At 35.3% G+C, this 23,679-nt stretch overlaps 3 protein-coding genes across 7 annotated transcripts; 1 reads left to right on the top strand and 2 right to left on the bottom strand.

The window, feature by feature from the left end:
• Positions 1-2,978: 2,978 nt before the first annotated feature.
• LOC140973113 (serine/threonine-protein kinase GRIK1-like) lies at positions 2,979-8,547 on the bottom strand. Of its 5 annotated transcripts, none has more exons than XM_073435703.1 (13): positions 8,407-8,547; positions 7,983-8,328; positions 7,469-7,700; positions 6,855-7,252; positions 6,216-6,290; positions 6,088-6,132; positions 5,603-5,677; positions 4,799-4,886; positions 4,541-4,665; positions 4,292-4,387; positions 3,856-4,038; positions 3,694-3,772; positions 2,979-3,370 (listed from the first exon to the last, which is right to left on the bottom strand). In XM_073435703.1, the coding sequence occupies exons 4-13, from the start codon at positions 7,146-7,148 to the stop codon at positions 3,219-3,221; spliced, it is 1,212 nt and encodes a 403-aa protein (XP_073291804.1). In that variant the 5' UTR covers positions 7,149-7,252; positions 7,469-7,700; positions 7,983-8,328; positions 8,407-8,547; the 3' UTR covers positions 2,979-3,218. The 5 variants fall into 5 exon arrangements, with proteins under 5 accessions (XP_073291804.1, XP_073291806.1, XP_073291803.1 ...); XM_073435705.1 differs by having other exon boundaries at positions 6,855-7,229; positions 7,466-7,700; positions 8,396-8,536; XM_073435702.1 differs by having other exon boundaries at positions 8,396-8,536.
• A 1,037-nt stretch (positions 8,548-9,584) lies between these two features.
• LOC140973112 (beta-galactosidase 8-like) lies at positions 9,585-14,866 on the bottom strand. Its single transcript, XM_073435701.1, has 19 exons — positions 14,622-14,866; positions 14,439-14,534; positions 14,120-14,232; positions 13,895-13,961; positions 13,729-13,821; positions 13,446-13,589; positions 13,092-13,180; positions 12,872-12,977; positions 12,708-12,795; positions 12,380-12,498; positions 12,084-12,248; positions 11,727-11,956; positions 11,531-11,640; positions 11,244-11,353; positions 11,052-11,165; positions 10,857-10,958; positions 10,484-10,698; positions 10,062-10,398; positions 9,585-9,958 (listed from the first exon to the last, which is right to left on the bottom strand). Exons 1-19 carry the CDS (start codon positions 14,787-14,789, stop codon positions 9,851-9,853), a joined length of 2,574 nt encoding a protein of 857 aa, XP_073291802.1. The 5' UTR covers positions 14,790-14,866; the 3' UTR covers positions 9,585-9,850.
• A 1,084-nt stretch (positions 14,867-15,950) lies between these two features.
• Positions 15,951-18,659, top strand: LOC140973111 (uncharacterized). The gene is made up of 4 exons (XM_073435700.1): positions 15,951-16,497; positions 17,596-17,680; positions 18,221-18,262; positions 18,381-18,659. The coding sequence occupies exons 1-4, from the start codon at positions 15,982-15,984 to the stop codon at positions 18,443-18,445; spliced, it is 708 nt and encodes a 235-aa protein (XP_073291801.1). The 5' UTR covers positions 15,951-15,981; the 3' UTR covers positions 18,446-18,659.
• Positions 18,660-23,679: the final 5,020 nt, after the last annotated feature.

The following is a 23,679-nucleotide window of genomic DNA, read 5'->3' as shown; positions in this document are numbered from 1 at the left end:
ATGGTATTCTCTTTGCTACATTAGTTCTCATCGTTCATCTGCTGATTTTGGCATTGGAGTGGCCACGTCAGACATCTCTCTGGCGCCCATGCACGTGATTATCTTCGTGTTTGCAGTCAACGCCAGCTTTTCCAGGGAGAAATGCCTCTGGTTTGGACACATCTTGCTATGCTTTCATCCCTCATTAATTTTACACTCGATCCAGTAAATTGCCCGACCCAGCTCATCCGATTTACCCAGATCACATTATTGGCACCGTCTGTAGGAAATAGAGTTTAAGGCGTAGATATGGCTCTCACCAGAAGAACAAACCAAGAAAACTCTCGGGTTCCTGAAGGCGACCCGCCTCTCTCTGGTCAAGGTGGCCCTCCACTCACTGGTCTTCAGTCTACTATTATCTTATCACCCGAAGAATTGTCCCAGATTATATCCGACGCCGTCGAGAATGCCATGGCAAAAAAAGACCCCTTCCCACCATTCTACCAAGCCAGAGCGTGAGCAAGGAGGCAGAGAAGAGGATGGAAGAGTGAAAGGGAGTCGAGTGCTGGTTCCAAATCCCCCAGTGTCGTGGAAGAACTGGAAGAGTTAAGGAGAAAAGCCTCTGGTTTGGACATTTCTCGCTGTGCTCTCATCCCTCATCAATTTTACACTCGATCCAGTAAATTATCCGACCCAACTCACCCGATTTACCCGGATCACATCAACCCTGATTATAAATAGAGAAATAAAGAAATACTCTTGTTGCAGCTATTGACACTTCAGGATCTCCATCCATCACTTGAGGAGTTGAAGGAATCACACGAAAGAATGAATCCTTTGTTCGAACGCCTTTCTTTTTGCCAATGACTGGGACTGAAAGTGATGGGGACATGCGTCACATATTATTTGTCTAAAAAAGACATGCACCATGATGAACTGTTAGGCTCCTAAAACTAAAGTCCTTTTTCTAGAACTTACATATTAGAAACTAAAGTCATATCCAATGTTTTTTCTGTTTGAAAATAGACACGGATATTTGGTTGTCAGTTGTTCCAATGCAAAAAGGCTTCATGAATGAACTACAAACGAAATTGGTTTCGAAAATACCGGTTTAAGAATGTTTAAAGAGAAACACAGTCGTGCAGGTAGAAACTAGCACTGTGCATAAGAGCTGCTATCCCTGTTGCTAAAATTAAACACTAAAAAGGTTTAAATCAACATACAGAATGTGAGTATATTCCTGTGAATTCAGAAGAGCCACTCGGAATTTATGAAGTCATTAACTGTTTGAATTTACACAGGAATGCGCGACAATTGGGTAATATTTGTAAGGAATGTCAGAATCTTTTTGGTTCAGCTCCCCTCCACCAAACGTCTTTTCATTTCAATTCACCTTATTTTTTTTTTATTACAACTCACGCGGGGATGGGAGATCGAACCTGGAAAAACCGACTATTCTGGCAAGGAGTGAAACCACTGGGCTACAAGCCCGGTATCTTCAATTCACCTGATTTGGAAAAACAAAAATAACAATTTACTCACCCAATATGAGTCCAGTGATATTGTTAATAAGTTCACTTGATAGGGCCTAGAGAGCTGAAATAAATATTTTCTGACACGAGGAACTCTGGACAAACAATTTATGTTTTCGGTATATAGAGTGATGAACAAACATGAAACCAATTAAGCAAGCATCGATGGTTTCACTGTTTAAATCGTGTTTTATTTTTGTTCTCTACAAAGTATTAGTGAAGACTGATCCATAGTACGTAAGATGCATGAAGTGATTAGGCTGTATTTTTATTCCCGATGTTATTGCTTAAATCAATGCTTATAGATTAGATTTTTTTTTTTACAAGAAAAAAAAAGTATTGTTTTAGCTACATTTGAATTAGAAATTTAATATATATTTCCTCCTAAATATAAAATAAAAACCAATCCCACCAAATTTTCTCATCAGCAAATCCTCAATCCAATGTCAAAATTTATCAACTTTTCCTAAATACGCTAGAACAACTTGACTTAAAATAGCCGAATTTTCCAGAAAATATGATATTTTTTAGTAGATTTAGAAATAAACTACCCCAAAAATAAAATTCTTAAATAAAAATTGCGAGTTGCAACCCAAAAAACAACCATCCCTCCCCACACACCGAAAAATGAGGAATCAAAAGCATCAACAAACACTATGATCACCATATCAACAAAAAGCTCTACTTAGAGCTACCTCAATCTTAAAAGTTAGTTCAAATGAAGAAGATTATCTAATTCTAAATATACAACTCCCAAAGACTTAATCCGACCAATATGAGACATCTAATACCTCTCATGTTTAAGAATGAGCAACTGGAACACAGAGATAGAGTCATGGTTTTAGATTTGGGGAGCCGCATATCAAGTAACGACAAAGTACGACGATGTCAGAGATACCAATTTCTTGTAGAGTTGCCAGTTTCGTTCATTTGACTTGTAGTCTATGCGTTGTTTTCATAAAACTTTAAGTTTGGGTATGAGAAATATAGAAACTAAAAAAAAAAATTGAGAACTAAAAGATACGAACCTTGAATCTAAATGGCAAAAAATCCACAAAAGAAAAATATTTTTTTAAATTTTTGAAGGCCACGTAGATCTGTTACTACTAGCAAAATCAAATTTTAAATTAATAATAATTTAAAATTTAAAAAGTTAGATTTTTCATAAAATATGTCCACGCTTAACATTAAATCCATAAAAAAATTAATTCCTGAAATTGGCTCAATTGAAAATAACCAATTAATCCACCAAGTCCAAGAAAAATAAATAAAATTTTTAAAAAATTACTCTAACAGAGGGCTACAACAATCGAACCTGGAACCAGTTGGAACAGGTAGAAATATAACGTAACAAAGAAATTAAAATTTGGTGGGGGCTGTATCCCAGGTCAGACCCGTTTCTGCTAGAGCGTGAAGTTTACAAGACATTATCAGTTATAAGACAATTTAACATGTGCGATTGAACTCTGATATCATATCATGGACTTGAGTCTATCTCTACTCCAAAAGTTAGTCCCAAAAAACATAATTATCTAAATTCATATATACAACTCCAGTGCTTTATCCTCCCTAACCTCATTTGCATTCTAGTCCAACACCTCCTGTAACTATCCCTATTCAATTTATGTATAGTTTTCCAATTCTCAAAGTGACAAATATTTGTGTTTACCAATTCCTTCCCTACAGCAACACATGTTTTGGCATTCGTCAAGTTTGAGCGTGCGCTTCAGTCTCTGCAGACACTCCTTTCTCAAGATTGTTGCGCTTACACCAACATAAGTACTCGAGAATCAGCCCATCTCCTCCCACGACCCATTCGTGCTGGGAAACATCCTCTAGAGTCATCCGTTGCGTAGGATCTGCAGAATAAAATCAAATAATTGGCGACACAAAAAGAGAAGTAATGCATACTCGGTGAATTTTTTTTCCCCATCATTTTGCAGAAGTACTCAATCAGTATATCATATACTATATAACATGATACATTGTATCTTAAATTTGTAATATACGTCTCACTCCATTAAAATAATTTAATATAAAAGATGAAACTTCACTGACCAACACATTTTTACATGAGATGACATCTATTAAAAATTATTTCACTCACAGAATTCTACATACATAAATTACTTTTTCCGAAACACATCCATAAATACTGAAAATGAAACCATTAATGCCTTACCTTTGCAAAGAAGGCCCTCAAGAAGATTCTTCAAGAGAGGGTTCATATCGTCCGGGAGTAACAATGGGTTATTTACTATCTGACATGAGCAAAATCGGTTAATAAACATGAAACTTTTGGAAAGATGGAAGAATTGTGAGATTGTGACTTGACTCTCCACACCTTGTCATATGTATCTTGTAAAGTCTCTCCTAGAAAAGGGTAATTACCCAGAACCATACAGTACAATGTTACTCCAACTGCCCATGTATCAGCAGCTTTTCCACGATAGGTTGCACCTAAACAACACTCAGGTGCAGTAAATACTGGAGTTCCAGGAGACCGGCGAAGCTCATCGTTATCACCCTAATGCAAAAGGTTAGAGCATAATGGTGAAAACTATCATATAAGTCGACAAAGATTACTCGATGTGAATTTTTCAAAGTTATCCATTCGGATCCTCACATTCATATTTCAGTTGACCACCTCCTATGCGACAACTAAAAATACAACCATTAAAACACACATACTGGCAGTAGATTTTTAGATAGATCCCATGAGTAATTCACAATAAAATATTCATACTTCATGCTGAACTCTACTGCTGATAATTTATTACCTCAAAAACCTGGCTGACGCTGAAATCCCCGATCTTAACAGTTCCAGAACCAGTAATTAATAAGTTATCAGGCTTGATATCCCCATGCACTATATTCTGTTATTATTAGCAAACATTCTAAGTTAATTTCCAGCTTTTTTTTACACGTAAACAGTAAAATTAGATTTTTTTCAGATGGCATAAAAAATACATCCTAGAAAAGAGATTGACAGAAAATATCTGAAATTTTTCCATGTTGGAACATCATACATGGGCATGAAGATACATCAAACCAGAAACAATATCACGCAAGTACTTCCGAGCCGTGTCTTCTCCTAAGCTACCCGCAGGACCAGTATCTTCGCAGACCCATTTTCCTTCCACATATTCAAGAACTGAACAACAGTAGTTTTAGTCACATAAACAACTTTGCCTTCCACATATTCAAGAACTGAACAACCAGTTTTATAGTCACATAAACAACAATTATTGACTGATAAGGTAGAAAGGAGGAATAGTATAAAGTACCCATATAAAAGTGATCTGCTGTGGGGTCATCGATAACCTCAATGAGATTCACAATATTTGGATGACCCAATACTTTCATGATTAAAACCTGAACACACAGAATCCATCTAAGTAGGAAAACAGTAAAAGCATCAATGATAACCAGAGAATCAACAGGAGCATTTCCGAGAAGCGAGGCTTTTGGACTTCACTTGTTAGCTATTTTCAAGTTCCAATTCTTTGTATTGGATGTCCAAGCATCGTGGTTTGTTTGTATAAGGGAGGTCTTGATCCTTCTCCCTTGTATTTTTTTTACAAGTTCAAAAGCAAGTCATGCGTGGTGATTTTTCCCCTTTTAATATAGGCAGGAAAAACAGCCAACTAAAGCATAATCAAATTTGAAAAAGGCTTAAGGTATAACTGGGACAATCCATCAAGGATTTACAAGTTCTATTTATAAGAATCATAATATAAAAACACTAAAAGAATATGTTTGTGTACGAGTGACAGTCTATGATCAATAAGAGGTGCTTAAAAGATGGAAATGCTATTTTGCAAACATTTTTTTGTCGGAAACAAATATTTTGCAAACAATTCTATATTATAACAACGATAAGGATCAAGGAATGCTGGCGACCTTCAATTGATCTTAAATGAAATTTATATATAAATGACTTTAGAAGACTTTACAAGCCGTAGGGTGCAAAATAAAAGCAAATAATAAAAATAACGACGACAATACAGATTCCACGGAATAAATGTAAATAAAGTAACATGCTCGTCACCACCCCAAAAGATGACATACAAAATGAAATACTCAAGTACCTCACGCAAAACATCAGTCATGGCAGTTTCTGAAGGTCCAACTCTCAGCTTTAACAAATGACACTTGTGAAAGACCTGCGTTGAAAATATGAGAAATGCTGACAGGCATCGTATAAGGCTATCATTCGAGAATCAATGAAACATTTATGAAAAAAAGATAGTCTGCTCTTCTGCAAATGGATCAATTATAATCACCAACTGAGCATTTGGAAACATTAATATAAGAACATTACTTTTTCATCCAGATACCTCCTTGACTTCTAGAGCGCTATACTTTGTCCCCACATAAAGCAAAATAAAGTGCTATATTGATCAACATATTTGAGTATTCATATTTGAATTATAAGACCACCTCTTTTAAGACAGATCAAAACAAGGGGAAAATATTTTTACCCAAAAGAAGGTTTTGACGAGATTTTATAAGAATTAAGTGATGTGCAGATGAAAATAGCTAAGATTTTAGCAAGTAAGACAAATGACATTACCTTTATTGCATAATGTTTTCCATCCAAACAACTTCGATAGAGATTCTACACATTCAAGGCCCCAAATTACATTTGATATTTCATACAAGAAACCCACAAAGGCATGTATCTATAGCATTCAGGCTCACCACTTTTCCATAGCTGCCAGCACCTATTTTGCGTTCACGGACATATTCATTAACCATCTTATTTTCGTTTTCATCCTGCATTCATACAAGTTTAAAAAACTAGCAGAATTACTAAACAATACCGAATACAATACAACTACCATCAAAGTAAATTTCCTTCAATCCATTTAAAAAAAATTAGATAATTCTAATAAAAATTGCAGTCAAGAGCAACCTCATTCTTCCAACAAACAAATGTCCATTAAATTTCAGCAACCATAAAGCATTCAAACTGTTTTACTAAGAAGCTCTGAGATGCTATACTTATTTGTGACTCAGTAAATTTTTTACAATATCCATCAAAAGTACATACACACTTAATGGTGGCATGTGCCTCTTTAGATTGATTTTGGAGAATGAACTTTGTCACCATCCAGGAGCCGAAAAAAGTACCAAAGAATAAATAAAATTGCAGGAGCAGGGAGAGAATCAGAAATTCAAAAAGCAATTTAAAAATTTAAAATCCTTGCATTTTTGCCTAGGTTTGGTTGGTACTGCATAAACCAAATATTGTAAAGTGATAGCCCACACAGCTTAGAAGATTATTATTTGCAAATACTTGTGAGGAATAAAAATAACAATATCTGTGCTACAGCTAACCTCTGAACGAAGGACAATGTGAGTTTCTTTAACAGGGAACTCTCTGCAAATAAGTCCACTCTGCATGCGGTGCAAGAGAATTTCCTCTGATCGTTTTCTAGGACTCTGGAAATCAGATTCACCCCCATTCCCCATATCAGTCATGTCACCACCGTAAGAGTCATCTTCTTCATCACCTGTCTCTTCATCCAACAAGAACTCCTGAGAAGTGTTATTGGGTAACCCCCTACTGGATTGGATGACCTTTTTGGGTTTCTTTGCAAAGGCGAAACCAAAACACTCACAGCAACCCATTTTTGTTACTTAGCTCAACTGAATTCTCTTAAATGTCACAAAACTAGAAGTCCGACCCAAGGAATTGCAATGCACAACCAGCTAACAAGCTCGATCTCACAAACCTGAAGAAACAAAAATAACAAATCCAAAAATTAAGACCAGCCTGTTCATTCAACAACCAATAAAAAGATACATGGCCACAGCTGCAGCAGTACATTGTGACCAGTTAGTGCGAATGGAATTACTCCATTTCAATCTATTCCAGCAGCCTATGACATATCACAAAACATAATGAGACATATTCTGTATTCCAAATTTGATTTAAAGTTAATTACAACCTGTTCTCCAAGGAAAATACACAAATTGGCTTTACGATCAGCTACACGATTCCTTCGGATGCCATTCAGCAAAATGCATGAAACAATTGATCCAATAGATCCACTCGCAATTCAATGCGAACATATCGAACCCTCTGTTTTCAGTTTGATAAATGTTTCTAATATACCAAGGATGATATATCAGCGCCCAAGCCTTCAATTTCCTGCTTTTCCAAAGCAGCTATTCCTTCGCCTTTTGCAATCACAAATCATACAACAGAAAACAACAAAACCAATTGAGTATTTTCTTGAATCAAGATGGCAATATTACAATTCAACAAACGAATAAATAATTGAAATTTCTCAATCAGGTCCATTTAAATTTGTTCCAATTCCAAGAAATGGCAAAACAGTTGCATCCATAAGATTCAGCGAATGAAATCACAAAGATAAAACACGATTTTGATGATGCAAAATTTATAAGTTCATAAAAGACTCCAATCAACAGAAGCTAAACACAAAAGAATTTACTCACCTTACCTACCCTGCGAATCAGGATAATGACCAACGATGGCAACAAAAAAGCCCTCGCTCAGAAATCAACAAACGATCCGGATATCAAAAACCCATAAAAGAACTCTTAAGAAATGATTAAGCAAATGATAAGAACAACGGAGAAGCAGATGGTATCTACACTTCAATACCAATTCCAGGCAAGCCCTTATCTTTAAATTAAGCTAACAAAAAAGAGGGAACTTAGGAAAGAATTGATAAGAAAAAATTATGCGTGAGTTCCAATTCCAACTCCAATGAACAGAAGGGTCTCAAGTGTGGTTAGATTTGCCAAGAAACCGATGTTTCGATGAGATTCTGCTCCCTTTCTGCAAAACAATGCAATTATCAGCGTCCAATGGGTGGCGTTTCATACAAATGACATCACAAAACAACGCGTAGCGTACAGAGGCTGAAATGGGAGATGGGGCCGCGTGGCGATGGGAAAATGTTGAGGCGGGTTTGGGTAGTTTGGAATGTAGTTTGTGTCAGCTGAGGAACCCCCCGTGTCAGTTCCCCATCGTTTAGACCATCCGTACCAATCTATTATTACTATAAATATCAAATGTCAATTTCAATATATAATTATGAGGATCAATTTGGATGGGTTGGGTCGAGTTGGTTTGAGCAATAGTACTATTCAAAAATTGTTCAATCCGAATTCGAGCGAACTCGAAAACACTCAATTCGAACCCGAACCTGAATCAACCCGACAACCCGATTTCAATTTTTTTTAAAAAAAAATTAAATAAAAATATTTTAATTTAAACACATAATAATAAAATTTCTCTCATATATATGATTTAAATTTGAAAGCTAATCGTAGAAAAATAAAATATATTTACTAAATCAAATAAACATTTATTTAGAAACTAAAAAATGTTCAAAATAAATATTAAATTATGAAAATTTATGATATAAATATACAATAAATATTTTTTCAGACATACAATATATAAAAATGTAGACAATATTTATTAATTATATTTTTTTAAAAAAATTAAAATTTTCGGGTCAACGAACCTAACCCAACCCAATCATTTTTTTCGGGTCAGCTATCGGGTCCAACCCGATCTGACCCGAACCCGAAAACCTCAAACTCAAACCTGATTTTTTCGAGTTGAATCGTGTCGGATTTGTGAGCCATGTCTGATTTTGACATCCCTATATATAATCCACGGAGGCATGAAAATGTCGATGAATTGTGGAGAACTATATATTTGAATTTTGATTATAATTTTATTATTGATAATAAAAAAGTTGATGAAATTTTAAATTATTTCTTAGCTGTTAATTACATAAATATAATTAATTTCAAATATTTTTATTATTTGATCAACTTAAAATACAATATAATTAAAATTAATCAGGTTTCTCAACAACCTAATCCTTGANATATTAAATAAATTCTAAAATTATTGAAAGATAAAAAAAATATATGCTGGAGAAAGATGAAATTTTTTCATTTATCTTGGAAGGAAAACTGTGNGTATTAAATAAATTCTAAAATTATTGAAAGATAAAAAAAATATATGTTGGAGAAAGATGAAATTTTTTCATTTATCTTGGAAGGAAAACTGTGAAATTAATTGTACCTTGTAAGAATCAAAAGGTAAGCCATGTACAAATTAGTACATGGAAGAACTTGCAAGAAGAAATCTAACATTATTCTCGTCATAATCTTACTCATCTAATTTTCCTGACCACACCAAACAGTCCTCAAGAACAGCTTGAACAGGGCCAGTTTATGTAACAGCCTCAAATATGAACTAACACTAGAACTGAGAAATGAAATTTTTATCACCAGCTACTGTTGAGATGCTTCGATCATATTCGAAAACCCGGCACGATTCAACTACATGATGCCTCTACAGCCAAGCTCTTTGTAACATTTGCACAAGGGTCACCAAAAGTATTCACAGAGACCTCAAAACTGCATTTTGCCTTCCCCATGCAGGCCTGCAAAAGAGTTTGTAATCTCAAGTGAGCATAAGACATCTCTACGGGAACGTATTTGATGATAACGGAGTGTCGAAAATCAAGGGAAAATAGAAGGACCAACCCGATGAACGATTCGCCTAGCACGTTTGCTCCTGCATCGACCATGTACGAAACTACTGCATGTTCCATGAGGATTTCCGAAGCTAACGAATTGGAGCTCTGATATGACTTGATTAGGGGAGGGACATTGGAGAGAAAGGGTCGGTTTTATATTTTTGTTTTGTAAGTGGTCAGAGCTCCACATATCTAATGGGATTGGGTAATTTTCTGAAACTTTTGAACATATATGTCCTGTTTCTCTAGTTCCAAAAGATATAGCGGTTGGATCGCCACCGGCTTCTTCCAAGAGAACCAGGACGTTTCCGAATGGTTTAAGCCATGATCGTGGGACGTGGTATCTGCAAGATTAAACTCATTAAGACTGCTTGAATATTAGAGAATAAGCTAAGAAGTTGAGTAGGAATATAGGTTCTTGTGACTTACTGCTCTTGAGTTGCCTTTCCACAGTTTTTCAGGCATTTGTTTTGGTCATAATTCCCTCTGTAGTCGCATGTATCGGTGCATTTACCATTAGGATTAGCAACATTGGACGGCCAGTATCGTCCAATGCTCTGCCCGTTTACCCAGGCCTGACCCTTTCCCATTCCTGTGAAGTCGATCACAAATGGACTAGTTCCACCAGGAGCAACAAACATTGTCTGGATCAAATGGGGGAAAAAGATTCACTTCGAATCAGAAAGCCGAAATATAACCAAGAAGTGACACTAGAGAAAGGAGTTTCGAGTTTGCGGAACCGAAGAATATGCAGAACCTATATGCCAAATATATAACGTCACTCAGAAAGAAATTATATCACCTTGTACCATGTCAAAGGTGTCTTCTTAGGCAAAACATGCCCGCTAACCCATAGCGGTGAACCTCCTCCAGACAGGCCTAATTCTTCCCCTTTCAAACCAATCTGTTTGGCATATTTCGAAGTAAGAAAATCTCACGATGATAGCATAATTACTTTTAACTTCATTGAATACTACGTAAAGTTGAAGTCCGCAACCTGATATGTCCAAGATTCTGAGGAAAGATCAATGGTTGAGCCATTACTTGAACCTTTCAACTGCACTGGACCAGTAATTCCAGCTCCCGCTAAATCAAAGAAAGCTCCATAATTCTGGATTAGACATACCATACTATTAGAATATAAATCAACTCATTGATATCGAAAAATAAAGCTCACAAAGTTTGAGACCTTTAGCCCCACTGTCAAACTCAAGAGATCTATTCTATTGTTTCCAGGCTTGAGGGACACCGGAACCTCTAGCGAAGCCATATTATTGCTGTTGCTGCCTTTTCCACTCCCTACATAACAGTCAGTTAATATTTTAAACACGCAAACTGTCGGTGAACTTGAAACTCGAAAGAGGACTTTAAAAAGAAGATTTAGATCCTTTTTCATTTGAGCCCCTTTCTCTTGTCGGGTCAGCCCCTGAATGTAAACTATGTCAATGAGCGAGATTAGTATTATGAGCAAGTAACCTGCAAGCTTTCCATTGACAAATGCATATAGGGCATGACCAAGTGAATCCACGTGAAGTAGTATCTGAGATCCATCTCTAAGCAAAGGGTCGTTCCCGTTTATTTGGGTGCTGGGAAAAAAGAGAAATACTTCAAATAACACTCATCTTTCTCAGCAATTGCATTTTTGTGACTGAGAATATATATATATATGTACCTTACAGAATACCATAAGTAGTCGCTTTTATCAGCAGTAGTATTTATCTGCTCCACCAATCCGAGTAATACAAAGGCACTTTTGCTCGAAATGCCCACAGGTTCACGGAACCAACTCCATTGTGAGAGAGGTGGCCCAGAAGTGTTACCATTTTGGTTAGATGCAACAGAATATGTACCATTTTGTGAAGCTTGATGAATGAACTTTGGTATGGTCGTAGCAGAATTGATCTACCATGAAATAAATTTATACAATCAAGTTCATTCAAGATGCCTCATATAAAAGTTGCGAAAAAAAGGAAAACGAGAGTCAATAGTCTATATTCATTTTTAACAGAAGGGTCAGCGCCAGGCCAACCTTAGCAGTGTTAAATACTACATTCTGACAGTCAGGTAATATGCTAACAGACCAAGCAGGCAAGTCATAGGAATTTCCGTTGAAGCTCACAGTCGCGTCTGTTTGGTTATCCAAATTGGCTAGAAAAGCAGCACATTGCCCTGATTCAGTTTTGTAAACCGTGGCCTGATATAACGGAAATTGCAGATGTTATACCTCAATAAACACTTAACAGGACAAAGCTTTCAAGCAAGAAAATGCCAGCAGTTGTTTTATCAAATCTATGAAATCAATGGATTTGAAAGTTGAAGTTTTACCTCCAAATTTGGGCCAAGAGACGTGGTATTGCCAAACGTTTCTACCATTGGCTCTTCACAAAGCTTTATTGCCTCGTGTAGATCTTTTAAGTGACCCCATTTAGGCTGCCTTAGAAGACCTAAGACACGCAGTAATAAACAATAAATTCTTGGACGTCTAAACCAGGAAGATGGGTTGATTATTTTCATAAAACTTCACATTAAGCCATGAAACTGACTACAAAATTTTCGTAATTTTCATGATAACTAAATTTAAATGCTTTGTAGCAACAAAATCATGTTTGCCACAGCAAACATTAATACGAGGTAACCAAAAGAAGAGGTATACCAAATTCGTCGATTGGAGCATCATAATCATAGCTAGTAGTAATGAAAGGTCCCCCAGATGTCCTGCCAAAGTTGGTTCCACCATGGTACTGCAGAAATGAAACTGAAAGTTTTTGAAAAAGTTCTGATGATCACTAATGACACGATGATGAATATAAAAAGGACCATGTAATAGTTGACTAAGGTTCCATTTAGCTGATAAAATCGTGCGGCACCAAAAGCGACATCTTCTGTAGGTCTATATGGAATAGGGTCACCCCACGAAGTGAACCTATCATTGTACAACGCACAATAATTCATAAGCATTGGCCGTCAGAGATAAAACTTCTGGTAATACATATACAAAATTATGACGAAAGACGATACTCAAGGGCTGAAATTTTACCATCCACTCCACAGCTCCGTCCAAAATTTTGGCTTCTTATCAGAGTTTGGGGTAAACTGGTCACAATAAAATCCATTGCAAGTGTTTATCTGCAAGAGTGAAGAACAAGAACAAATATGCATTTATTTGGTACATCAAACTCTTACAACAACGAGAATAAGCATGCATTCTAACAATATCAACCAAGATTTCATTAAACAAAGTCAGTATAAAATGATCGCGAACAGATATTGTGTGTCGAACAAAGTTCGCAATTCAAGTCTCTGAATCTTCAAAACAGTTGGAAAACAAGATTTCTATCAATGTGTTATACGGTAAGACAGGCCGATAAGAGAAATTGTTATTCCAACTCACCATAGGATCAGGTGCATCATTCTGCTGACACATGACCCAAGGAACCTCTGTGTTCATGGATGTAGCCATCTGTGCAGCCCATTCTATGTAAGTTTTGGCTTGTGAACCATACTCCCAATCAATATTGCCGTACTCATTTTCAATCTGCCATGAAAAAACAATCATTAAGTTCCTCGAAACAAAAGCATCAATACCAGAAAGCCAAAATGACTTCACCTTTCAGAAAACGATTCAGAGATAACAAAAACATGCTTTTTTATATGAATAATTCCTTTTATAATACCTGAGACAATATAATCGGCCCCCCTTGTGATGCATACAGCTTTTCTTGTTGCATCATCCCCACGATCTTAGTCGTAAATCGTTTCATTTCGGCCTAAAAAATAAAATAATCATCTAATTTATGCAGCAACTTAGTAACTCAATCATAAATACAAGAAACCAATTACCTTGTATGGCTCATTGTCAGTTCTAAACTTAATACCGGGTATAAAATGCAACCAAATGGGGAATCCACTGTGTTAGAGAAGAAGGGTTAGATCCAATAAATCGTTTGTTAAGCATTACAAAAAAAAAAAGAAACCATTTTCATCGAATGCAAGAAAAATCAACAAACATAAAAGTTAAAAAAAAACTAGATATATAACTCAGAGTGGAGACCGTGGAGTGCTTACCCATAATTCCATTCAGCGCATACATAAGGTCCAATCCGGAGATGAACATATAGGCCAGCTTGAGCTACCAACTTTATGAACTGTACCAGATCTTTTCTTCCTGTGAAATCATACTGCAAACATTTCTTCACCAGTCAGTTCGATATGTATAGAATAAACATATGTTAACTAGATATTGTAATTCTACAAAGATGGAATCTATGAAAATTTGTTCTTATAGAAATGTATAAGCTAAAATTTGAAAACTTTGCATGAATTTGAACATAAACTGAAAAGATCTCGAAGCCGAAGAGGGCCGGGGAGGGAGAGAAAAAAGAACCTGGCCTCGAACTGGTTCATGCAGGTCCCAGAACGCATAAGTTTCTATTATATCCAGTCCTCCATCCTTCGATTTCTTTATCAAATCTGGCCACATCTGCATGCATGCAAACCAAACAAATTACATACAAACGCTATAGATTAATTTCTACAGACCCATATATCCAAATGATCACACACTCACATCGGGAGTACTCCTAGGATAATGAATGGACCCGGACACCAAAACTCGGCGCTTCCCATCGATCACCAACGCCCGATTATCGTAAGTCACGTTCACAGCTAAACAAAGTGACGCCATGACCGATAACAGCAGAAAAACCAGCACCGGCGCCAGAGATTCGCTTCCCATTTTATGTTATACAAGAGGAAGTATGTTGTGTTTGTTAATTGGGTTGAAAAAATTATGTACGGCGAAAGAGCTCGTGATTTCTTGTTTTCCTACTTTGTTGAGTTAGTTGGTGTCACATTTATATAGTGTGAAGTTTTGTTGTGTTGGCTTTTGTTGAGCGAGTTTCTCTTAATGTCTGGTGCGTTTAATGCATTTTCTGTTTTGTTCTCCTCTTGTCCAATTTTCATGCAAAAAGTAGTGAAAAACGGAAATTCACACGTATTTAATCAATTCTTTTTCCAAGATTAGGACAAACATTCTATTTTTTTGCTCACTTTAAACTTGGGCTTTGGTAATAAGTGCAAACTAAAAATAATATACAATTGAAGTTTTTATATTCGTGGATTTCGACTATATTTTATGTTTATAATAAAAAAATATATTAAATGTTAAATTCATTTTATGACGTGAGAATCTGCGGCCGTTACGTTTTTGGATATGTTTTTGGACTAACGTAATAGTTGCAAAGTAGGCTAGTTTGGTAGTCAAGTCTTGTGTGACAAGCTCGTCCGATAAGATGTTGGTAGGATGAATCAAACTCCTGACAACTGGTCAATTGTTCAGCTGTTCCACCAACTCGGACACCCCGTTCAAGACAATTCACATCTTACTTATTTACACACGATAATATAAAATATAATGAATTTCAAATGTTCAATAAACTTGAAAACTATTGTAATTAAGATTAAGGATCTGAAATTGAAATAATTTTGAGTAAAATGCATACTCTAATTTTGAATCAAATGCATAAGATGGATTTAAGATGAGGGTTTAGGGGATAGCAAATGTTTTAATCAATTTTTTTTATTTAAAAATAATATTTGGGGAAACATATCTACTTTTTTATAATGTGTGTTTCTTGGCGCTAACGGTGGACATATTATTATGTATTTTTCGAATTTAAATTTCTTAGCGTAATTTTTTATGTGTTTTTTTTTTCCAACTTTTTAATTCCATTAATATTATTATTATTATTATTATTATTATTATTATTATTATTATTATCAGTTTGGGTCAATGGAAAATCGAAATCATTTTGCAAGCCTCTTTCTGTTATCCAAAATGGCCCAAGAAGAATGGTCCATTAGACGGCCCAGTACTAACTATGTGTATTTTGTACTCATTGCCCCTAAATTGAGAGCGGTGGTGAAGAATGGCGAAGACGGCGGCGCCAGGAAACCGAAACCTGCGCAAAGAGGAAAATTCCGGCGCCAGTGCCAGCACCAATCAAGCTAAAAGAAAATTCAGGAGTAGAACTATGAATGGCCATGTTAAAGATGAAGAGCCTGTGAATGGCCGTTTTAAGCTCGAAGAGCCTGAGGATCTTGTGGTGCCATCTTCCAGCACGGAAACTGAAAACGGTGACGCTGGGGAATCAATAGAGGAGGTGGAAGAGGGCGGGGGCGGAGAGAATGGCAAAATCGCTTCTGAAGAAGATGAGGAAGAAGTACTTGTTGAAAAGATCAATGGCTATGTCAGAAAAGGTAAAAAGGAGGAAGTGAAAAATCAGGGAAAAACGAAAAGGAGAAAGGAAGATGTAGAGGTGGAAGGGAAGATCGATAATGCGTTATATAAGTTTCCAATGAATCGCGTCAGTCGGATTATTCGGAGCGAGATTTCGAATGTTCGACTCTCACAGGAGGCGGTTTTCGTCATTAACAGAGCTTCGGTATGTCTTTTAATCAATTTCAACCTCTGTTCTTGGGGTTTGGATTAACATTTTCTTGATGTTTGGTGCGAAAAATTGTCTCAAGTTTAATTTTTGGGGGGATTTGATGGCCTTCCTGAAAGGACCGCTCCATCAAAGTGTGTTTTCTGGTTAGACGTTAGAGGAATTCTTTTGTAATAAGTTATCATGATATTAGTTTCAAATTGATAGTTGTGCTGCAGATGTGTTGTAACTTGTTGGCGGATTTAGATAAAAAGGACTTAGGCAACACACATTTTCCATTCTAATGTAGTTATTCAAAGATTCTTATGCATAACATATTTGTATAGATGCATTCTCGTGTGAGGTCGGATTTGTGCCATTTCAAAGTGTATTATGGCTAATGTGTGCATTCTATTTTTTCAGTTGGAGATCAAACAGACCTTAGGAATCGTTTCTTTTGATACGATGTTTCTATTTTTGTAAATCCCATGCAATACCTTTTTGTCTTAGAGTTCTATATGTGACTTTGCCATGAACTTGCATTTGAAACCCTTCCTGGAAAGGAGTTCACAAGTGTTGATGATTTAAGAGATTCAACTAATTGAAGGGAATCCCTTTCTCGATTATCCTTTTTCCACAATTTATTGGCGAAGATATTTGGAAATGTTGTTTGGTACGTTGAATTTTTCCCTGGAAATGCGATCAATATGGACAAGATATATAGAAGCTTGAAAAGGATTATTTTAAAATGTATGCTTGTATCGAATCTTGGGGTACAGAATGATGAACACGGTTCCCCAAGTGAACTTGGAAAAATTTCTGAATTATATTGTTTTTCATTGCTATTTTAGTTAAATTTCTTCATCTTATTGTGCTTGAAATTTGTCTGCTTATTTTTGGTACAGTTACTCTATGTATGACCTGATGGAATACTTATGATGCTACTTGATAGCTTTGCTTCTGATTATAATTTTTGGTTGGAAATAATCATTTTTAGTAATTGTTGATCATTTGGTAATAATTTGCAATTTTAGAAGGGCTTAAAGCTTCAATTTAGATTTGATTTTGAACTCTTTGAACCTACTGTTTATAACCCATAGTGCTCATCGATTGCAGGAGAAGTTTCTCGAACTGTTCAGCAGGGAGGCTTATGCTTGTGCATTTCTCGATCGCAAAAGTTATATAGCATACGACCATTTATGTAATGCTTCCCTCTATACTTTTGTTGGATATGTTCAGCATTGAATTTGAATTTCAACTTTTTTATGGCAAATTCGAGATTTAATGTCTATGTTCTCAATATTTAGTATTTTTTTTTTTGAAAATCAGTATGTTTTATTTAGTTATGAAGTTAAATGATTTAATTGTTTGAGATTCAAGATTTGAAATGTTTTTTGAGTGTCACTTTTATTTCTGAAGATCATCCAGAAAATGGCTGTTACTACCGTTAAAGAGTGATAATTTCTTGCTAGGTCACATTTTCTAGAAATGCCACTAATCGTATGATGCTATGTCAGTGTCTGATGCATATGGAACATATATATAGACTGCAACATTCTTTATCTGGGTTTAGGATATCGCCTACATTAAAATGTTTACTCACATTTTCTGCACAAAGGTTCAAATAAGACCTATTAAAGTTGTCAGAACCTTTTTTTAGTGGTATGGTATATTTTATTTTATTCATCAGTTGTAGCCAAATTTCATTTTAATCCAGTGTATTGATTTTCTTCTGTTGTAGCTTCTGTTGTTTCCAAACGAAAGAGATTTGAATTTGTCTCCGGTATGGTGCTTTCCCTTTCTGTATTACAAACTCTTACAAAACATCTCATGTTCTACTTTAGTTGTTGCCCCATCCTTGTTGATTCATTTCCATATCTTGAAACTGTGTTTGCAATTAGATTTCATTCCCGAGAGAGTGAAGGCCGAGGACGCCTTAACACAGATTTCAGAGTCGGAGAAGTAAATCTGTTGGAATCTTGATAGCAGAAATCTGATACTTGTTTTGTAGGATCTAATTGAGCACCTTTCTGCATTTTTGTTCTATACTTGACGTGGTGGAAGAATAGTTCCCGGTGTTAGTACACATCATATTCTTTAAATTTGTTTCTTCTTTTCCAAGAATAGCTATGCCCTCATATCCCGTTCTTAACTATATAGGTGCAATATATTTCATTTTATCCTGTGCTCTAATACAATGTATAGTCCTGGAAGACCAATCTTATATAATATAATATAATGTATTAGCATTAACAATCTTTGGTCTGTATTTTTGCTCCATCTACCTTCTCCATTAGTCATTCTTTGCATATACTTGTTGAGGATGACTTGTTGAACATGGGCATCACCTAAAAAACAATTACTTGTGATAATTTTAATTGTTGGACTTCACTATCAATAATTTGATTGGCATTGGTTCAGGTTTAAAGTTAATGTGTTGTGTCATTTATTTAGTTCACGATTTGACCCCACCCTTTAATCAAAGTTACCTCAAACTCCAATTAATTAAATCAAGTCATATATTTTGTGAGAAAATTGCCCCATTTTGAGGGGTGGAATAAGGAATCAGGTTAACATCAGACACAATATTGCAGCTGTATACCGGTATAACCATTGAAAGAAATTAAATTCTGAAGCCTGCCTCGACCAAAAGTACAATTAAAACCAATATCTGTACAAGGAAAAAACAATCGTGCATTTGAGTCATTGATAATCTCCTCTATTTCCTGCAATTCTAAGCAATCCATATGTCTACTCTGTATCCCCAGTCCTTAGCGCTGATAAAAATCAAGTTAAATAATACTAAATATATTCTAAATGGAAAATTTTCAAATTAAATGATTAATATTTATAGCATGAAGAAGTAGCATTTAAAAAAAACGATTGGTAAAATTTTAATTATATGCAATTGGACACAATAGTTGCTAATAATTGCAATTGTAACCAATACTTCAACCTCTTACCAACCATGTAGGGTGCGGTCCACCTCATTTTTGTAACTAAAATGCCACTTCAACAAACAATTCCATTCCCATAAAAACTTGCTCCCTTCTCTTCAAATTCACTCCACCTTCTAATCTCTCCATTCTACAGTCAAAAAATGGACCAAAAGATCACTTTGATCTCTCTCCCATGTCGGTAGAAAAGTCAAGAAAAGCAGCTGAATTGTGAAAGAAAAACGTGGACTGCACAAAATGAAATTTCGTGGAAATTTCAGAAGTCGCGTTTTATACGCGTCTTCACACGGTTAATGGGCTCTATAAATAGAGCTCCCCCTTCATTTTGATATCATCCCTTCTTCGAGTTTTCTCTCATATTATAATATTCTATAATATTTGTGAGGTGTTTGTTTTCCTGTATTAAGAGTGTGTGTTCTCTTTGGAAATACAGTGAGTGAGTTGTACACCACAAAATATTATAGTGGAAATTATTTTCATCTTGCCCATGATTTTTACCCAAATAATTTTTAGGGGTTTTCCACGTAAATCTCGATGTCCAGTTTATTCTTTATTTTCGGTTTTATTATTTCAAATTCCGCACGTGAGACCAACATCCCATATGCATTTTCTCTACTGCTGCTCCTCCAATGCCCCAAAACCTTAGCTCAGCCACCGGCCACCGCTCCCTCTGGTCCAACCAACATATCCAAAATCCTCGAAAAAGCCGGCCAGTTCACCAAATTCATCCCTCTCCTACAAATCACACGAGTAGGAGATCAAATAGATACCCAACTCAACAACTCAAACCAAGGTTTCACAGTCTTCGCGCCAACCGATCTCATAGAAATTTTTGTGTTGATTTATTATAAAGTTGGGATAATTTGATGTATTTTAGGGGATCGTTTGGTTCGATTAGTAGGTTCGGCCAGTATGATATATGACGAGCAAATAGTTGTTGAATGAATAGTGGTTTGATTTTATAAAATAATAAGATAAAAATATAACAATTAAGTGAACATGCATCCTAACAACCGAATCAACTAGTACTTGAGTAAAGAGACATTATACTATTATGTCTATATTTCAAATTTGTTAAAATATGCTGGGATGAGGCATTTGGGCTTACTGGCAATGTTGCCATTTTCAGCCCGATACAGGCAATGCTTTGGCCTATAGATATAGTATTTAAATTAAAATTCCAAAATCTTCTTTTTGTTTTGACTACTTTCGTTCAGAACGTTACCTGAATGTTACTTAAGCACTTCATTAGAACCACTACAATAAGAAATATATTGACTTTTCAAAGTTGATCATATTGCTCTTGTAGAAGCTAAAAATTACAAACGAGACGCGAAAACACGACCTAGATGATTATGTCATAAATCAAAATCAGAAGACGAACGACTCAAGCGAAAAAAAAAAAAAAGAAATTCACACTAGCTGTTGTAACATCTGGTACTTTGAGATTTTCCAAAACTTAGAGTCCTCGTGCCTACGATCTATCCCAATCAGCCTTTGGGATCGTGGGTCTTGCACATAAAAATTTGATAAAGATAAGTAGACAAAGTATCTAGACTCACATAATTGACTGACCGAAACAAAATAAATGTAAGACTGGGTATATAGTATTCATCAGGAAGAGATGAGCAAGACGTAACAAAAGAAACAATGCATACTAATGGCATCAATATACCATCAACAATCGCAATTTCAATAGATGAATTGAGAGACAAAGAAACAAAAAAGGACAAATCATAAGAAATTATGAGAAGCTCCATAATTCAAGACCCACAAGGAAGAAGATATACCTGAAGTGTCAAAGGATGTCAAACCTATATGTGAAGAAGTTGACATAACATGAAACTGTGAAACGAGGAACTCTTGAAACTGCTCAAACATATACAGATCCAAAGACGGTGTAGCCATTACGTTGCTAGACTGAGGTGGTAGATATGTTCACTGATTTGGTGGATTACCAGATTTCTATTGAGTATTATGAGATGGCTGATGTTATTGCTATGGTTTCTATGGAGTGTTCTATAGGTCGTCGTCGTTGTTGTGGTTTTCCTTTACTCAAGAATAGTGGACATTGAGCTTTAGAGTAGAGGTGTCAAAATCAGACACGACCCACCAAACAACCTGACACGGTTCAACCCGAAAAAAATCAGGTTGGGTTTGGGGTTTTCGGGTTCGGGTCAGATCAGATTATACCCGATAGATGTCCCAAAAAAAATGATCGGGTTGGGTTGGGTTCAGGTTAACCTAGGTTGGCCCGAGTTGACCGAAAATTTTAAATTTTTTTTTTAAAAAATATAATTAATAAATATAGCCTACATTTTTATATATTGTATGTCTGAAAAAATATTTATTGTATATTTATATCATAAATTTTCATAATTTAATATTTATTTTTGAATATTTTTTATTTTTTAAATATTTTTTTATTTGATTTATTAAATATATTTTATTTTTGTACAATTAGACTTTTAAATTTAAATCATATATATGAGAGAGATTTTGTTATTATGTTTAAATTAAAATATTATTATTATTATTATTACTATTATTATTATTATTTTGAATTTTATTTAATTTTCTTTTAAAAAAATTCAAAATCAGGTTGATCAGATTGATTCGGGTTCGGGTTGAGTGTTTTCGAGTTGGGTTCGGGTTAAGAAATTTTTTAATAGTACTATTGCTCGACCCGACCCATCCGACCCACCCGAATTGACACCCTTAATTTCGAGTGCCCTTATGCTTTACAAAAATCACACTAATCTTTAGAGATCTTCCTATTTGACTTGCTTTGGTGATTATCTTGAGGTCATTTAGGAGCTGCAAAGATTGATGGTGTAATTGGGATTGTCCCCATGTCAATGTAAGACTTAAGACGTATCTTCTCAGTTAACAATTTGCTTATAACCATGTCAACAGAAGGAAGAGGGCTACGATGAATAATCATCCCACTTAAACCATTAAAATCATTCCGAAGTGCCTTAAAAAATTGTACCAAGTGTCGTTCTTTTCTCCGAACAATCTAAGGTGAGAATGCTCACAATTCTGAAAATTCTGTTAATTCCAATTGATCCTAGAATGTCTACATGACAGAATAAAAATCGTGGATGCTCATATCTTTTTGCAGAAAGGAACAAATATATGTCTTCAATTGATACTATTTAGAAACATTAGACTGCAAATACAAGCATTCCAGATGATCCCAAACCTCTTTAGCAGTCTGGTATTTTTCCAATTGAGTGCACAACAAAATGATTAATCCATGTAATAATATTCGAATTATATGCCTCTCAAACATCCAATGATGTAGTGTAATCAGGAGCCGTCTGGTCTATAGGCTTATCTCGCATACCTATGACATAGTCCCACATTGATTTCCCCCGCAAGAAATTCTTCATAACATAACCCCAATATGAATACTTTTTTCCATCCAATTGAACATTAATAGGCTGAAGAGAATCGTCTTTATGAGTAGTCATGATGCCAAAACCAAACAAAATCGAACAAATAAAAAAATAAAATGCATAGAAGAAATCGTACGAGATTACCAAACAGAAACTGTACGGATGAAAAAAGTGTTCGAACACACCTGAAAAATCCATGGGATAGAGGTTGTGGATGAGATTAACAGTTCTTCTCCGCGAAAGCTTTGGATGATGTTAATAATTTTTCTCTGCAATTAGCAAATCCATGAGATAGAGGCTCTGATACCATGAATAAACTAAGAATCGAAACTCGAGTTGAGTCTTATTAACTCAATAATTATGTTTCAAAGAATGATGTTTATATAGTTATGATAAATTACAAAAAAAAAGACCGATATACCCTTTAGAGTATAATCTAACAATAATAATAAAATTCACAGAGTTGAGAATATAATGGATTTAGAGACACGAAATTCATATTTTAGAAAATGATCATTCTAATTAACATTTTGTATTTTTTTTTTAATCATGATAGAACCCGTAGCCATTACACTTCAATGCACACTGACTAAAATAATCAAGCTAACACATTGCTTCTAACTTCTTATGTTTGTTGTGTTATATTTTAGTGTTGTACATTGTGTGAGAGAGTAATGTAAAATTTGGACAAAACTGGCATGGTTCACACAAAGTAGTGCAAATTTCATATGCATATTTTTTTTAAAAAAAATCGATTGTCTAAAATTGTGAATTCTGGATCAATATTTTAAACTTTAAAATATTGAATTTATTATTGATTTCGAAAAGACATAATTATATTT

Source organism: Primulina huaijiensis, chromosome 3 (assembly GCF_012295235.1).
Source record: "Primulina huaijiensis isolate GDHJ02 chromosome 3, ASM1229523v2, whole genome shotgun sequence".
Classification (NCBI taxonomy): Eukaryota; Viridiplantae; Streptophyta; class Magnoliopsida; order Lamiales; family Gesneriaceae; genus Primulina; species Primulina huaijiensis.
This window is presented reverse-complemented; position numbering and strand designations above follow the sequence as displayed.

Bases quoted from the DNA above. Each gene is read 5' to 3' on its own strand.
- LOC140973111 (XM_073435700.1), top strand. From the start codon at position 15,982: ATGGCGAAGACGGCGGCGCCAGGAAACCGAAACCTGCGCAAAGAGGAA. The intron at 17,681-18,220 runs GTAATGCTTCCC...CTTCTGTTGTAG, and splicing joins TATAGCATACGACCATTTAT to CTTCTGTTGTTTCCAAACGA. The intron at 18,263-18,380 runs GTATGGTGCTTT...GTTTGCAATTAG, and splicing joins GAGATTTGAATTTGTCTCCG to ATTTCATTCCCGAGAGAGTG.
- LOC140973112 (XM_073435701.1), bottom strand. From the start codon at position 14,789: ATGGGAAGCGAATCTCTGGCGCCGGTGCTGGTTTTTCTGCTGTTATCG. The intron at 12,978-13,091 runs GTAAAATTTCAG...GTACAATGATAG, and splicing joins ACGGAGCTGTGGAGTGGATG to GTTCACTTCGTGGGGTGACC. The intron at 12,249-12,379 runs GTAAAACTTCAA...CCGTTATATCAG, and splicing joins CTCTTGGCCCAAATTTGGAG to GCCACGGTTTACAAAACTGA.
- LOC140973113 (XM_073435703.1), bottom strand. From the start codon at position 7,148: ATGGGTTGCTGTGAGTGTTTTGGTTTCGCCTTTGCAAAGAAACCCAAA. The intron at 6,133-6,215 runs GTGAGCCTGAAT...TTGAATGTGTAG, and splicing joins CTGGCAGCTATGGAAAAGTG to AATCTCTATCGAAGTTGTTT. The intron at 3,773-3,855 runs GTGTGGAGAGTC...TGCTCATGTCAG, and splicing joins TACAAGATACATATGACAAG to ATAGTAAATAACCCATTGTT.